Genomic DNA, 18228 nt, shown 5'->3' with positions numbered 1-18228 from the left:
GTTCGAAGAAACCCTATCAGTGTGAAACATGTGGATATACAACATTCACTTTAGTAAGCCTGTCAATACATGTAAAGATACATAGTAAAGAGAAGCCATACAAATGTGACCAATGTGAGTATGCTACAGTGTACAAAGGTAACTTGGACAAGCACATGCTTAAACACACTGGTGAGAAACCCTACATGTGTGGAGAGTGTGGCTTCAGAACGGCTTTCTGGTCCAACCTATCCGTACATATGAAGAGGCATACAGGAGAAAAAATCCCACAAGTGTGAGTATGCAGCTCTGAGAAAAGCACACCTGGACTTACATTTTGTACACATGGCAAAACACACTGTTTGTATAGATGTCAGGCATAGTGCATGCCTGAGTAATTGGGTGTCAAATAGCTAAAAAAAGGCTAGTGTGTACTTGTTCAGTCGTATGCTTTGATGGCGTAGATGTGCTACAGATAACCTCCGTTTTATGGTTGTAACTCGCCATAGATGATAGCCTCTCTCATTGTTTCTGCATGCCCATTTAAAGAGAAAGACCATATGATAGTGAGGATGCAATGGACTTTCAGAAGTGGTGACAGCTTTTGTTAGATATTATCTTCTATTATATTCATTATAGTATGCATTATTAACTTCTAAATCCTCTAAGTCTATATGTCTACACCATGATGAATTCAAGATAAGAAAAGTTCATGTGATAAAATGCTCCACTGCATGTTTTTGTCATTGCACTCATGCTAGTAAGAAAATACATTTAGCACACATTATCATTCATCAGGCACACAATGAGTAAGTGGTCCTTGGTTTAGTGTAATTTTTCAAAAACGTTTTTTTAATGAAAGTTGCCATTACACTGCTTTGGTAGCAGGGGATTAGTTAGGGACTTTGCAGAGGCTCCAAATACATTGCTGTGTACAACTGTGAATACTAACACTCTAATAATTTAAATGGGCAAGAAATAAGATCGTTGTTTACATTTAGAAACAGAAATTTAGGGATGGATGATACTACTGTCAGCTTAATATAACAATATTAATTGTTGATACTACCAACTTCACTAAAGCTATGACTAATTAAGTTTTTATTAATTGTTTTCTGCTTTGTCACAATAACTGCCTTACTTGACTAATACTAAAGAACCAACACTACCTCATAATCTTTTTTACACTTGATATTTTAAAGTGGTCAATAAACTCAATTAAACACGTTACTTTTCAAGATCATTCTGGTCTCGATTTGTTATCTAGCCACCTCAGTTGACAAATTGTCGAACAGCCGTGTTCCAAACCAGAAGTTAATCCAGCTCAATACTCATTGGGTCCAATAGATCAACAACGTCCTTGCTTTCACTAGCTGTCGTGTCCTGTCCATCCCCTGATGTTCTTACACTGACCACCGACCCGTCATCCGCCTTTACCACTGTATTAGCGTGGCCTTCAATCACAGTACTCTGTAGAGTTGGTGACATCGGTTCAGCAGATCGCTCTTGATCGTCGGAACATTGCATATCCGTTGTCAATGCCGTGAATACTTCATCCTGCCAGTATTGCGAGCCTGCATCACTCTCGTCAACACTGGACACGCTGACGTCAGCGGCGCCTGTACCCGATACGCTGACAGAAGCGCCTGGTCCGGCAATTACCACCACGTTGTCTCTTCCCGCCACTCCGATGCTGTGGGTGGGAGACCCGGATTGGCTGCTCGTCAGTGAGATTCCTCTTAGATCCCAGTCCCAGTCAGCTCTAGATCTTGGTATTTTCATAGGATCACTGCCATGTGATGGAGACCTGTGTTTACTTGTCTTACACATTACGTCAAGTACCCTCTCCGAGTACCCACCTGCACGATTCACCAGTACGCCATTTTCAGCTCTGGCCACTTTGACTTCCTCCAGCGTATAGGCATGGTTGAGAAGGTTGTCTCTGTGTTCCTTCAGTGCCCGTGCACTGAGGATGAGCTGAGTAGTATCTGTTCCCGGGCTGCTCTCCTGCAGAACTCCTACCACTAACTCCTCCAGGATACGCATCATGTGGTGACACTGTTCTCTGTCACCCTCAACACTACGGGTACAGATGTAGACCGTCCGCCCTTCGCTAGACATCTGGACAAGAGCTTCGACGTCACTGAAAAAAAAGTGGAATATCACTTCAATAGAAAATAAAAGGCACTTACACGAGCTAGATGTGAACTTTGAACTGTGTAAGCTCGAACCAAGCATACATAGTGATTGCTATCATTACCTGTCAAAGCACTTCGCTCCACCCTTCCACAGTATCGGGCGATTGGACATCTTTGTCATGAGAAGTGTCTGCACTCGCGGGAAGAAGTCCGAGGAGAACATGTCAGTCAGGTCTCTGCAGCGCCAGCCTTTGCCGAAGTATAGTGCCAGTGGCTCTCCAGTTGGTACCCACGCGTCTTTGGGCATTTCCTTTGAAGAAAAGCAATTTCAGTAAGATGAGACCTTTATGTCTGATGTCTGACAACAACTAATGTGACTGTTGATTCATACTTTCGAAGAACATAGTAAGTCGGCATTATTCTGAAAACTATATATGTGTACCACATGATAGTAATTTGTTTTTCCTACATGGTTATGAAGGTTTTCGAGAGGGTTTCTCTTACTCAACCTCATTGCATCATTGTTTAGATAAGCGATATTGAGAGCTGATTTGAATATCAGAGTGATTGGCAGATAGCTGATTTGAATATCAGAGTGATTGGCAGATAGCTTACTTGCGTCAGGAGGCATGGGAAGATGAATTCCTTGCCGTTGTAGGAATGACAGAGCTGGAATTTTTGCAGCAAGGTTATGACCAGCTCAGGATCTGACTTGCCCTCGAATATCCGGTAGATCTCATCTTTCGTTACCAGATCTTCTGTAGTTCTTGTTAGTCGTTCTGAGAAGTCCTCCGGTGCAAGTGTCGGGCCGAAGACGTCTTTGCCCAGCCAAGAAGGCCTGAGGATGACGATGCTGTCGGAGCAGGAGGCACCAGTGTGAACCATAATGACCTTCCCGGAACAAATAAGAAAAAACATGAATACTGTCTTACGCATGCATATGGTTAAATGCTACTTTTAAATTATATTTTTCCAATATCTTATTTTGACTTTAAAAAATACGAACTATTGAAACTGATGCACAAATATAACTGAATGCTGGAACGTCTGGAGGTACATACACTACAAGTGGATGCTCTTTTTATTGAAAAGCTGCAAATAATGGAGTTGCTGTAGCAATGTGTCCTAAGGGAACAATATCTTTTAATTGTGTTAAACAAGTTATCAGATAACCCCATTGACATGTCACTACTATGGCTATGCTTCGTATCACAATTACGTTGGGAATATCAGTACCTCCGCCTGGTCGTGAAGATGCTCTGTTGACTTCTGTAGGAAAGTCTCTTCCACAGCTGGGTTGAACTCCTTCACTGCGCGTTTGTAGGTATCCCAGTCCATCACAGGGCCTTTGGGACAGCATCTACTTTTGCACCAATCTGGTGCGCGCTTGATGATCTCCGCACACAACCTCGGCATGTCTTGCTGCTTCTGCTCCAAACATGAAATCGGAGATTTCAGATTTCTGGTAAGTGTTTCGGGGTTTTGTGAATGTTTTGGAATTGCATTGTATAACCATTGGGAGATACCCAATTGAATTACACCCGGCATAGAAAATAAGTAAATTTAGACTCACTTGTAGCAGTGCCGCATGCAGATTATGGAGGCACTTCTTCAGCTGCGTCATTTCATGCGTATGCGACTTCCGGCAGTCCATGACGATGACTTCATCGGCTATGTTCAGATGGGCCCTGAACATGCCGCTCATCTCCCTCAGAATATTCTGAGCTCTTCTTCCTTTAGAAAGAAACATCAATCCCAAATTTTTAAATGCCAGGGTAATTAAGGACATTTGCCGGACTTTTAAAAGCAGAGACCTGCATCAGAACTCAGGCGTAAAACCGAACACTAACTACACCATACACCACTAACTACACCTAAGAGACCGATGAATGCCTAGTACCTACATGTACCTGATGTTTACTCCGTTTCGACGTCAAGAACTTGAAGGAATTGTAAAGAACTCACCAGCAGAAAGCACGTAGTTTAAGTAACTACAAACCTCCTTCCTTGTTCTCGAGCATGTCGCCGTGACTCGCCACGAGGACCACGTCTGGGCGGTTGTTTGGGTCGACATTGCAGGCTTTGATGCTGCACAGCCACTGGTGGACCTGCGGAGGACAAACGTACATGTAGCATGAAAGGACGACAGTTCCCAGAACATGGGAGATGTGATAGCCTCAGATAGGTATTAACACATCCGTAAATGCCTGTCTTAACGACGGGGTATCAAATCTGTTACTTTTTGTTGTTGTTGTTGTTGTTGAAACACACGTGTCATAGACATGCCGTAGAAAATCATCAATACCACACCTGCTCCTTCTGTACACCTGGCTCCTCCGTGCTTTTGTAGTTCACAATGTAGATGGTGTTTCTAGCGTCCAGTAACATGGCATGCGTGACGTAGAACTGGGTCTGTCCGGCGAAGTCCCACACGCTTGCCTCCCCCACCCCCGGGATCCTCACAATCTCGACGTCTATCCCGGGGGTGGGGACATAAGGTTGTCCCACATCTCTCTTCAGTAACTCCTTTATAGGTGGCAGTATCTACCAAAAGGCAGGAGGGGGGAAACGAATGTAGATGTTACAAATATTCTTCCTTTACGATTGTCAAGGTTGGTTATTTTTTCCTTTGATTGAAATCTACGTCCAATATGCTTGTAGCTGGTGTGATATAAAATATATATTGCAACTGAGTAGCTTTGTATGTATGTTTCAATCAATATTTGATAAGGGCTGTTTCATTCATTCCACTTTCACTGATGTGCGAGTTAACAAATTACAGTGTCCCGAGAAAACGCTGTAACAAGCGTACAGTCAATTACCAAGAAACATTAGATAAATAGCAAAATACACATGGCTGTAACTTAAACTGCCTACACCAACGATCACCTGAGCTTACCCTCTCTAGGGCCTTTATCAGTGTTGTCTTGCCGACCTTGCCGTGACCAACCACGAACACTTTGATCCTTCTCTTTATCTTCACGCCTCCTGTTCTCGCCATCAGTTCACTTTGTCTCTGGTGCTGTTCTCGTATCTAACAAACACGCGCAAAGAAATAATGTCAGCTTGGAAAATAGGTGTGCTCAATTTCACATGGCCATGTCATTAGCGAATTTAACAACTCAATTCAATGAAAGGGTGCTTTTACTCTTAAATCTATGGTGTTGCAATAATTGTTTTAAGAATTGGTGTCCTGTACCTTCAGTACTCTTCGGATCATTTGATCTGTCCCCGACAGCTCTAACGCAGTCTTCCCGTCCTATGATTCATAAAGGCAATGATAAAATCAGTCTGTGGCTTTCCATTATAGTTTTAGTATTATGTACTACATTAAAATTGTGCCCACTGGCACGGAAATAGCCTCCTTCGCAGACTTGTAGGGCGAGGCGGCATTATTTTTTTTCGGTGAGCGACGCGAGTTATGCCGCGGAGGAACGATTTTGCCATGGAGTTTTTGCCATGGAGAGCAGGTTTCCCGCATGGCAAAAACTCCCTCGAAAAAATGATGCCGCCCCCCCAACAAGTCTGCGAAGGAGGCTACACAGACTACAGGGAACAAAAGGAATTCCGTGTATTTTTGGGATCAGTCCAATTCACCTAAGGCCGTGTTTATGTGAAGTCACCCAAACCGCGATTCGGGTAACTCACATTCCTCATATCTGGTCCACGTGCCATACATTCCTTTTAAAACGTGCCCGATCACGATTCTCCGAAACTACATTCATTGTTGTTTGATGAAAACACGCTAGGTAGCGTGTCATTATTGTCAGAGGTCAACGACCTGATTGCTGGTGCCCCCCTCCCAGCGTATCTCGGCCGAATACCGACGTGGTCCCGCCAGAGGCGGTGAAGCTCGTCCTAGAACGGACACATTATTTGACCATTACTACTCTTTAAGTTGCTGCCACGTAAAATTTGGTATTGCATATAAATTAAGAAATATCACCCCGTAATCCATGACCAAGTGAAGTCACATTGAATTCACATTGCGTTCAGACGCAAATCGCGATGCGGGAAAACCGATTCGAAACCACCTCTAGAAATGGCTTGGGATCGAGGCGCTTTCAATGTGATTTGGAGCGTTCAGATGGAGCCACTTGAAACCGGCTTCGGGGTAAACCACATGTAAAGCGCCTTGGGTGACTTCACATAAACACGGCCTATTGGTGCCGCGCATATACACCTACATCATTCTTTGCTAACACGTCCACCCCAGGTGTGGAACCAAGGAGCTGGACCATGCGGTACTGTCCTTCAGAGGCAGCGATGTGTAGCGGAGTTTCACAAAACTGCAAAACAAAGGTTAAAACTCACTGATCATGAGCAACCTGTGCTTATATACTAGTAACGTTCAATATCACAAGGAAGACATATGGGGTAGCAATCTTGAATTTACGAAGGCCCACAACGACACTTCCACAGCGCGCTTCCAAGGCACCTTCCATAGCGCGATTCTGCGAACCTTCCACAGCGCGATTCTGCGAACCTTCCACAGCGCGATTCTGCGAACCTTCCACAGCGCGATTCTGCGAACCTTCCACAGCGCGATTCTGCAAACCTTCCACAGCGCGATTCTGCGAACCTTCCACAGCGCGATTCTGCGAATCTTCCACAGCGCGATTCTGCGAACCTTCCACAGCGCGATTCTGCGAACCTTCCACAGCGCGATTCTGCGAACCTTCCTCAGCGCGCTGCCAAGGCACCTTCCATAGCGCGATTCTGCGAACCTTCCACAGCGCGATTCTGCGAACCTTCCACAGCGCGCTGCCAAGGCACCTTCCATAGCGCGATTCTGCGGACCTTCCACAGCGCGCTGCCAAGGATATACCTTCCATAGCGCGATTCTGCGAACCTTCCACAGCGGGCTGCCAAGGATATACTAGTACCTTCCATAGCGCGATTCTGCGGACCTTCCACAGCGCGCTGCCAAGGGCCTTCCATAGCGCGATTCCGTGGACCTTCCACAGCGCGCTGCACCGAGGCCCTACAACCCCTCCCCTATTTTAGCGGACGGTCCCCTATACATTGTTGGGGAAGACCACAGTTTCTAAGTTTAAGTATGGTACAAATCGTATTTACCGTCTGAATGTTTAAATTTGAACGCTCATGAAGAAATTTATTTCAAACAATCACAACTTTACTTACAAGTTTGAAAGTACAAGCTGTACATAGTGGAAAAAAACAAAGCAGTGTACGAAAAGAGATATTGAAGTCCTAACAGTGACATTAGTAAAGACAATACTCGTTTATGCAAGAAAAGGACACATCTTTCTTTCTAGCTTCAAGCAAGAAAAAAATCAATTAAACCTACTAGTAGTGTTAATTAAAGAAATACACCTTCATATCATGCAAAATGTTGCTTTTAAGGATCAATAAAATTTTGTAAAAGAAAGAGTGAAGTGTTTCATTTTTGTAAGTTTTCTATGATACAGACATCTGGATACATTCTGACAGGTAACCCATAAGGGCAGAATACTCTTCATGCTGAATAGATTTAGAGATGATAAAAAACAATGTCATGTTAGACCTATGATCTTTATTACTAGTAATTATACTTCTTGAGTCACACAAAGTAAAAAAAATGTTGAGAATAGCCTACAAAGAATCCTTGGTCCAGTGCGCTAGGAAAAGAAAATAGAACACAACAAATTCGTACTTAATATAATAAATCATTTCCCTTTTAATAGGGGTTGAAATTTGATTACGTTTGTGCAGTATCTGAGCTGGCTATAAGGGACCGTCCGCTAAAATAGGGGAGGGGTTGTAGGGCCTCGGTGCAACGCGCTGTGGAAGGTCCGCGGAATCGCGCTATGGAAGGCCCTTGGCAGCGCGCTGTGGAAGGTCCGCAGAATCGCGCTATGGAAGGTATATCCTTGGCAGCGCGCTGTGGAAGGTTCGCAGAATCGCGCTATGGAAGGTGCCTTGGCAGCGCGCTGTGGAAGGTTCGCAGAATCGCGCTGTGGAAGGTTCGCAGAATCGCGCTGTGGAAGGTTTGCAGAATCGCGCTGTGGAAGATTCGCAGAATCGCGCTGTGGAAGGTTCGCAGAATCGCGCTGTGGAAGGTTCGCAGAATCGCGCTGTGGAAGGTTCGCAGAATCGCGCTATGGAAGGTACCTTGGAAGCGCGCTGTGGAAGTGTCGTTGTGGGCCTTCGTATGAATTACTCGCTGCATTGTCGTTTAAAAGACTTAGTCGTTTAAATAGTAACTATATTCTCTATATGGAAATAAAATAAATGACCCTGGCAGCGTTGTAGGCTCCAAATCGCATTAACTTACTTCATCCTTTGCGTTGATAGTCGCTCCTGCGGCAATGAGAACCTCCGCTATCTGGACATAGCCTCCTTCGGCTGCCATGTGAAGCGCTGTGCGTCTCTAATGAAATTATGAAATAACAATGGATTAATTAACGTTTTTCATAACGAAAGTCACCTCTGTGATAAGCCTATGTAACCCGTATTTGTAGCAGACAACATCAGCAACACTGGTTTGTTTGTGTTTGTTTTGGGGCGGTGTCACTGCACGAAAACGTAGATTTACCGGGCCAGTATAGTTGGGTAATGTTTACGTTTTTTTAATAAACACTTCTGAACTTTACAATGGCAGTAAATAAAAGTCAAGCACGATAATACCGGACTTTTAAGGGTTGTAAAGGAAATTACTGCAATTGACCTTTATTTACTACGATTGTAAAGCCAGATACTGTGTACATAGTAAACATTACCTGAATTTACAACCTTTGGTAAATCCAACTTTTCGTGTAGTGATGTTAAAATGTGTTAATGGATGGATAAATGATTTGGTATGTGGTTGTTTTGTTTATATCTTGACCTAATGAAGACATGACTTCGAGCCCTTAAGTAGCTATCTCTAGTGCTACACGTGTTGGCATCTTCTATCTTTCTGAACCGTTGATGTTATTCTTCCTGCCGTAACGTGATCAACGAGTAGCAGAAGAGGTCCCGATGATACCAGAATAACCTACCCATGACGCGGTACTTCTTGCGTTCACGTCCACGCCCTTCTTCAGACATTCTTTCACGCGTTCTTCGTTCCCGTCGTCAGCAGCTTTGAGGAACTCTTCCTCCAACCCAGCCATTTCTAATGCAATAAGCGGTATTGTTTGACGGTAATTCGTTAATGTACCACGAACAATCATAATGTTCACGCAGAAACACACCCTTTGTCAGTAACACACCCTTTGTTTTCCACCCCCAAGTGCTAACTTACTCCTTGTCGACATGTGTAGGTATGCCAAAATTTGTAAACATAGAGTTTCCAATCAGATCTTTCGGTAGCTATTACCTGTCTTAACTCTGTGCGATGGACAATTTCCGTTACACGGTAGAGACAATTGTATTTGCACGACTATAGCTACCGAAATCTTTCGCCACCAAGACAAGTTCCATTTTAGGGCTCTTGTGGCTAATTGCAAAGAAACATGTGTACACAACTTGTTACTTCAGAAGGGTGTTGACTTTGAAATTTGTTTGCCACCGACTTTGTACCCAGAGGCATTTCCGCCGCCATCGCCAAATCTAACATTCCCACGTCTGTCACAAAATGGCCGCTGTGGTCTTTGTTGATGGTTACAGTTCACTGAACTGCAACATTCCCGTTTTCAAGTCTTAATATTGATTTCTGATTCCTCACCAACTTTTAATACCTGCCATATTGTATCATATCACTTACAGAATCCACATTGACATTCAAAGAAAGAGTGGTCCTTTACATACATGTTATTCTGTGGTTTAAACGTCTGTGGTTTAGTAAGACTTGAAAACAAGAGTCCGTGTCAACTCAACGTACACAAACAGGTGAGCGTATGTTGCGAACTTCCTGCGTGGTCTGTGACTTAAATACAAAACTAGGTCGTGCACGTGGTTCAAGATGTAGAGACACACAAACCGTATAAAGAGGACGTATGTTGAAATAAGGGCAAAACCAACCTTTATGAAGACTCCTGGTACCCAAACTGCTGAAAGTTGACTTCGTCCACACCTGTGGTCACGGTCTAGTTGTCTATTTCCGGGAGGTCATTTTGGGGGTTCCCATGGCCCAGTTACCGTCGTGGCGTTTCCTTTGTGGGATGAGCTACTAGTTAAGTATCTAGATGTCTATTTCCGGGAGGTCAATATGGGGTTTCCAATATATTGTTCCTGACGTTCATTTATTGGCACCATAATTTCTCCATTTTTGTTTATTTGTCTAACACATATTACAGAAAGAGTATCAACTTTCTGGTTAGTTTTAGTTCATAAGTTACCGTAGTTTGCGCCAGGCAGTAATGCTGTCATAGAATTTGAATACTGTAGTACCCTTTGAGGGACACCCAATATCCAAAACTTGTTGGACGGGTGTTACAGGAAGACACGCACCCGGGTTAAAAGTTCGTGTATTTGAGGTATTTACTTTTCCATTGATTTTTGTTCGCCCTCTACAGACTTCCTGTCTGAATTGAACGTCCTGAGTTGGCTATGATGAAAGCTCTGCATGGAGACAACACGCTGTGTGTGATCAACAGGGAATAATCTAGAGATAAACACATCGTATAAAAGATGATGAACCCAAAACAACCTAACTTATCTGACGTCACTTCCGGGATGAAAATCCGGAAGTGATCAGTGCTTAAGCTTAAACTCCTGTTCTGTATAACAGGAGCTTTCTGGCTATTTTACATTATCTTGTCTTGACTTGTCTGACTTTTGTTCCCCATTTCGACTTCCCCAAAATAGTCAGAAAGCTCATGTTATACAGAACAGGAGCTTAAGCTTAAGAACAGGAGCTTAAGCTTAAGCTCATGTTCTGTAAAACAGGAGCTTTCTGACTATTTTGCATTATCTTGTCTTGACTTGTCTGACTTTTGTTCCCCTTTTCGACTTCCCAAAAATTGTCTTCACTTTATTTGTATATCAATCAATCAATAGTTGGTAGCTTATAAACCTGCATTTCTCCTCTGGTCTCTCAGTCACTCACGAAAGCTAGTGGATACTAGCTGAAACGTCTGACCGTTTCCAAAATTATATCCAGTTGCTTGAGTAACTGCTTTTTGGCGCATTGTATTACCTGGATGTCTAATCTTCATCGACGTATAAGTGTATAAGTGTAGTCTAGTCGGTTTGGGAAGATGTAAGAGTCACAATAAACTTAATTCAGCTTTAGCTAGTTATGTACATTGACCAGAAAAGAAGATGCCATAAACAATTATATTTACTAATTTATCATTGATGGGCTAATCTATAAAACACGTTAACACATGTACAAAGCGTGATAAATTCATTTTGGAATCATTGATAGAAAGGTGAGAATGAGAAAGACGACAGCGTCACAGTACAATATAAATGGCAGGTAGAAGAACATCGAGCTCCATTGTTGTCTCACATGGGATTCTTGAATCGCTCACATATTTGAAAATTTTGTTTTATTTGAGGATGGTCTAATATGGTCCTGGATCGGTGTCTTTCTGATCATTCAAACCACGGTGCTCCAGGTCAGGCATCAGGATGTCGAGATTTTTTTTCGTACGATGTTTCACATTTCTTTGGAATAGCGGTTACCTACATGTGTGCTACGTACATTTGGTGGTTTTAATAGACAGATTTGCACAATAGGTATCACGTTGACACCTATGCTACTGGACTCAAAGGGAAAAGTTTTGAAGAAAGTTCTAATGTACGAAGCAACTTTTCAGACACCAACTACCAAGAACATTTACATATCATTGCACAAATCGTTGCCCTTTAGACGTCCTTCAGTCTTTACACTTGCCTATAACGTGTCTGATGATTCCTTGATTGTGAAACTTCTGGAACATGTCGAACTCTTGCTCCATCTTGTGCCAGCGACCGTAGCTTCCTTGGTCGTAGTAGTGGTAGGAGACGTTCCGGTTGTTGTAGGTCGGCAGGGGGTAGTAACCGTACATGGAGATCCGGTCACAGAACGTCGAGGCCAGCGCGAAGGTGTTCACCCCGGTAGAAGGGACTCTCCAACGTTTCCCGGCAAGTTTGCTGTACAAACTGGAAGAAAATGTCGCATTTAAGATACTAGTAACATATGTGGAATCTAGGAACAATCGTGTGTGAGGGGTGTGTTTGAACATGTTGCGGTAATTTTAAGATGTAAACAGTCTTCCATTTTCCCCATCACATGTTTCCTCTGACGAATTTTTCTGACAACTTTTGTTTCATCCCGGGCAGTGTTTTGTGCGCCCCTTGCGCCCACGAAGTTTCGATAGTGTCTCTTTCGCTTTTAATTCAAGATGATATCACAGATATGGTACTATGCACTGATCGACTCTCCCCCATTGAGGCTTCAAGATAAGAAAGATAAAACAATGAAAAGATAATAAATTAATTGCAATAGTAAAAGATGCGCAAGCTTAACCCAAGGACAACCCTTTAGGGGGATTGTTTAGCTTCCTCCCCGATTGAGTCTTCTTCATAACAATGTGTATGTATGGCAATGACTCGAGATTTCTATTTGCAATCAGATCAGATTCATAACAATAGACATAGTGGATATCGGGTAAACACTATGAGCCTGGTGCATGCGTATATTGATAATTGGCTGTAATTTAATTGCAATACTAGTATCCACACAAAGCACATTCAAAGTTGTTTCTTTGGCGACGTACCCTTTGTTGCCCATCTCAGACTGATGCGAGAACGCCAGCGTAACGGGGATTCTGTTGTCTCTGATGACTCGATCTATGGCCTTCAGTTTGCTCTGTGCCGGGGAGCCCACAGTGGACAGGGAGTAACTGAATATCATCCCTGGCGATTCGCGCAGTCGGGTAAGGACGGCTGTTCTCGCGGTCCTGTTCTTCGGTCCTAAATCGGTGCAGACCTCCCACAGTTTTGAACGGTTTATCGTCGTGAGGTTAGTCTTCTTCCCAACATCCGTAGCGTACGGACCAGTTGGCGGGAGGTTGTTCCGAATGACGAACTCGTGAGCGTCGATCTCCGCACCGCAGCCGCTGGTCAGCAGTATCCCCCCGTTCCCCACCACTGCGCATGTCCGGTAGTGTGTGACGTGCGTGTGCGTGACGTCACAGGGCTTCTTTGCCGAGCTGAGAAGTGTGAAGTTTGCAGGGTTGCACTTTTTCAAAAATATGTCGATGCCCTCAAAATCAATGATGTTCTGTTTTGGGTCAAAATACTCTCCCGTGATGTTTCTGTGTGGGAAAGAGTTTTGCTTTTAGTAAAGGACCGTACATGTATCTGTGCCAGTGATAAACATGGAAAGTCAGTCTGTTAGTAACTTATTTCAGCAGAGTAAAATGGAGTGCGCGTAACTTGAATAAATTCTAAGGTAAGTAGAAGAACAAGTAGAAATGGTGAGCGAGTGTTAGCAACACGTCGTGATCTAATTTAGCTTGAACATAATCATGTCAAGCGCGTTTCTTTCTACATGGGTAGTAACAGGGCCTTACTGTGAATACTACCCTGTGTAGGAATCTTGGTTATATCCGTGACTAATTTCATAAGGTTGGTAAATGGCTGAATAACGTACACCGTTCTTCCTTCACCACCAAAGCATTTACACACTGACCTTTGGATTTCAGTGACCGTCTGTCACCTTCCTCTGGTCTACTTCGCACTGCTGTGTTAAGAATGCGATCCCAAACGTGGAGTATTGTTAGTTGGTACATGTGTAATTTTATGTACATATGTTGTCGTCTCTCCTATTGTATATCTATAGTTGTAGAAGACCTTACGGGGATTCCCTCTAGGGCCTCTACCTTTGCCGAGTCAGTGAACTTCTCTGTGGTCGTTATTATAACTTACTGAATTTGGCGAATTTGTTCCATGTTGAAATGGTCCTGTATCCTGTCCATGGTCTGGTCTGGAGAGAGCGCGACTCGCGACCGGCTTGCCGGTGTGCCTGTAGCTGTACGTGTGCCGTTGGACCTGTGAGCTACCATCTTGGGCAGGTGGAACATGCGTGTCCGACCGTCCATCAGAGTGGCCACCAGTAGCATGGTCGTGACAAATAACGCCAGGCAAAGGACGAGTTCTCTGTTCGTGACCATGACTGTTCAGCTGTCTGAGAGGAAACAAAAACGTCGCGTGAGCCTTTCATGTGGTTAACCTAATGGGATATAGTATTTATTTTCAGTCAGTCAGCAAGGAACTGAAGAGGTTTCTAGGGAACAATAACAATAGAAAAATAGTTCCTGGCAGCTCGTTAACCTAATAAACAACCAGAAATTGCTTGGTTGCTATACCAAACCATTATGCAAGGGGTGTGGACTCTCTTTGATAACATTTGTAGCACGTTTCCGTGTTGAAAAGAAATGTTTACCATCTTGCCATCAACCAATTAATTCTTTCAGTAATGCATAACAAAATGACCATGTCAATACATGTGGATTTTGAGCGGAAGGAAAGCAAACATTTTTCGCGCCACCCCCACTGTAAGTAAATTTCTGTATTGAAACATCCAAATGACCTCAAATGACTTAAAATGGAAGACTCGCTCTATTCTATTGGCCTCAGATAACCCCAAGTGGAATATTTTCCGAAGTTCCGGTGAACTCATATGACCTCTGGTGGAACAGGTAAAAAGATCACACTCAAGGACATACAATGGACAACACGGTGTCAGAAGTTTTCCTTGAAAAAGTGATTGGGGTCAATTTAGACTCAATATGTGGGTCCTTGGAACCGGGGAAAGATGCACAGGAACAGCGGAACAACCACTTGTTTTGTTCCGGAGATGAGCTGGCCACAGCTTCCAGACTGATGCGTATATTGCCCGCTGTAAACAATTACATTAATGTACAGTGAACATGATTTCTGTATTTTCACCCTTCTACAAAAATATGCCGACTTTCTGTGATGCTGGCCATTCTATTATATATAATTTCCCTTTGTTAATCAAAAACGTTTGCTCTTGTTTGACCTATCTAAGCCCACGGACCTTTGTGTAAGATCGGATAGAAGGCTAAATTTTAGATGCTCTACCGCGGAGGCACAACCGTTCAACGTTATACTATATACTGTCATATTCCACGTATAGTTCTCGTTACAATGCCCTTGTCGTTAACCTATATATCAGGAGACGTAAAACAAGGACAAAAACAACAACATATATCGTCAAAATCGCTGAGCAACCGACAGTTCAGTGCATATGGTGGGCATGTATACTGCCATATTGACCCTTCACTCTGATGTTTATCTGTACATGTACTTTGGACGATATAATTTCTGATGCAAACGACAAGGCAATGCTTTGTTACATATACAGTAAAATGAATCATCTGAACACAACATTTTAGGAATAGATAGAAAATACAAGAAATTACGATGTTAGGGTATCGGTAACGTGCAACCGTGTGGTAATGATAGCTAACGTGTACTTTTAGAAAACCCTTCAAGTACTTATATCACCAGTCTTCAGACAGAACAGAAGACCAAACAATACAAGTAAGCTACATAATCTGACAGTCAATGTCCAGCACATACAGTGTTTTGTGGTTTAACAGGAGCAATATAAAAGCGCAATTTACTTACCAAATTCCCAAGTCGCCACAACAATGTCGTCAATATACAACTGTAAACTTGATATGTCACCTACGCGTGGATAATACGAATAGCGTGTGGATGTTGTACGTACTCAACCGTGTCTACTCGTGAAACCCTACATAGACTGGCTACTTACCCTTGCATGTCACTCAGAGAGTGGAACATTAAGAGTTTCCCTGCGTTCAATGATCACTGAGAACCAAGGGCCGATCCCTCTTTTGTGCTAGTGTATATCTGATGGGTTAATAATTGACACACATGTTTAATTGAATATGGAAGGATACCTACTCCATATTTGTCTAATGATTGGCGCAGATACAAGCTGTGGTAGCACATTCATTTTATATCGCCAGAGGGAGTCGCTAATCAAAGCTCACCACTTTTATAACTAGAACTTCACAGTATTTCACCTAGAACTCCAGTTCAAAGTCCAGTCTTCTCATGTCACAACCCTGTCCTGAATATATTAGCATTGTTTCTTCCCTATAGTTGTAAAATGTTCAACTGGTTTGGCCAAGTGAAGTTGTTGTTCATTTTGTTCGATCCACACACATGAAACAATATGGCGCACTGACGAATGAGCGAATGTTCCGTCTTGAGAATACTGAGCAGAAATAACGCTTGTCTCCATTTGGTACGGGAGAGTTAAGGCCCCAGGTTTGAACAACAAAAAGGTCAATCAACTTTACAGATCCAGGTTTATGCCTACTTGGCATGACCTCCATCTTCTGCATTCCAAAACTTTAAATCCGACATTTGTTATTGTTTAATATCCTGTCATTTCCATTGTCCTTTGCAGAACGTTAACCATTCCGTTCATCCATTATAGATTGCTTGACGATGGCTCCGGGGGCTCCAAAGGACGAGATGCAAACAGTAAATCACGGCACAGGCGACTGTTCAGAAACACGCCCCCTACTGGAGAGGGACGGCAATGACAACCGATCTACCATCTGGCGAGCCCCTGTTGAACCCCTCACCGCACTTGTCCTTCTCGTTAGCTTCTTTCAGGATAACGTGTATGACCAGTACTACTACTATCAGTGCAAGAGATATAACGTGACGTTCTCGTTTGGTTCAAATGCCTCTAACTGTGATAATACTACAACTCACGGTGGAACATGACAATCAAGTGATGGCACAAGCTCAGGCCGCCAGAATGTCATTATATCACGACGTGGCACTCTACTCAAGAGTGTGTCTCCTCCATCTTGGAGCTTGAATGTTGAGTGATCGGAGCCGCCGGAGAAAGATCTTCACAGGCATGCTCAAGGCTGCCGTATACATGTATCTGCTTTTCATATCCCTCAATTTACCATTTGACTCATTTTTGCTTCCCGGTGTTGTCCCCTGTGGCTCCTTATGCTACCTATTTTCTGCTATTGCCGGTATGTATGCCTATATCGCTGATACGACCTCTCCACACCAGCGCACGTATCGTCTGGCGGTACTGTACATGTGCGAAGGGTTAGGAGCAGGTGCGGCGTACTTTCTCTCTGGCTATTGGCTCTATCGACAAAGATCGTTTACCAATCCAGTCTGGCTAGTCGGTCTCTGCTTCTTTTATTCCGCTTTCTTAGTTCGAAATAACCCTTATGCGAAAGAAACTGGCCGCATTTCTGCACCCATCTCCGTAAACTAAAACTTAATTGGAGGATTGTTCAAAGCAAAGTCCACGACAACCACTGGATAGCACAGATAGGGATGACCTCCGAGTGTACTTAGATGTTTCCTGATGGCGTTTGCTCCATATCTTCCTAACAGAAACATAATTCTCTATTTTGGTGAGTATAAATATACCAATCGTTGAGTATAAATGTCTTTCAAGTTAAAGCAACACTATTACATATGTCTTCTTATTAGGATGTGTTAAAAAAATATATGTACGGCTGAATAAAATCTTGGTTGTGTAGAAAGAGTCTCTTTACTCATACTAGTATATGAATGCAGTTATGCACAATACACTTTAAGTGATCGATGATAAATGACAACAAAATAATTCACAGGTTGCCATACCAGGCATTTGTCATTGGCGCGAAGTTTGACTGGCTAAAATCATTGAAGTTGATAAGAAATTCAGCAAAGATGAAGCATTAAAGTGTCCGCGTACAATTACTAGTAACCGTTCTTTATTTCCATTTCATCTAGATTTCTACACTGCCATGTGAAGGTGTCCGGTGAGACCAGTGTTAAAGAGCCGAAGGTCAACTGAAAACATAAGTAATATGAAATGAAAATTCCAACTTTCAAAGCAAACAATTAATGGAATGTTGTGAGGGTGAAATGTCCTGTTGAACAGACAGATAAGTACTGCACACGCTTTCCTGTGGAATATAAGATTCTACTAAAGCCTAGCTGGCATTGACTTTGTTTCTTGTTAGTTCGGTTGTTTCTCTTTATTTACATGTAGTCCTGCTTCGCTGACAGGAGTCATGAAAAGGTGAGCATGAGAAGACTGGCGACAGTTAATCAATGACGTTTTCACTCGAAAAGAGTCACGTGCACTGCGAGATGCGGTACAATGATGTCTTCTTTGCTTAGTGTTGGTTTATATATCGGTAAATGTGTTCTCAACGAATTGACTAAG

The 18228-nt window shown here is 43.1% G+C and overlaps 1 protein-coding gene and 1 pseudogene across 1 annotated transcript; both read right to left on the bottom strand.

Annotated features, from left to right (window-relative positions):
* Positions 1 to 385: 385 nt before the first annotated feature.
* LOC109480809 lies at positions 386 to 3538 on the bottom strand. The gene is made up of 4 exons (XM_019783127.1): positions 3354 to 3538; positions 2733 to 3008; positions 2240 to 2427; positions 386 to 2122 (listed from the first exon to the last, which is right to left on the bottom strand). The coding sequence occupies exons 1-4, from the start codon at positions 3531 to 3533 to the stop codon at positions 1294 to 1296; spliced, it is 1473 nt and encodes a 490-aa protein (XP_019638686.1). The 5' UTR covers positions 3534 to 3538; the 3' UTR covers positions 386 to 1293.
* Positions 3539 to 3681: 143 nt separating this feature from the next.
* On the bottom strand, positions 3682 to 15799 carry LOC109480670 (annotated as a pseudogene).
* Positions 15800 to 18228: the final 2429 nt, after the last annotated feature.

Source organism: Branchiostoma belcheri, unplaced genomic scaffold (assembly GCF_001625305.1).
Source record: "Branchiostoma belcheri isolate BF01 breed outbred unplaced genomic scaffold, Haploidv18h27 scaffold52, whole genome shotgun sequence".
Classification (NCBI taxonomy): Eukaryota; Metazoa; Chordata; class Leptocardii; order Amphioxiformes; family Branchiostomatidae; genus Branchiostoma; species Branchiostoma belcheri.
The sequence above is the reverse complement of the archived record's forward strand: the minus strand, read 5'-3'. Positions and strand labels throughout refer to the sequence as shown.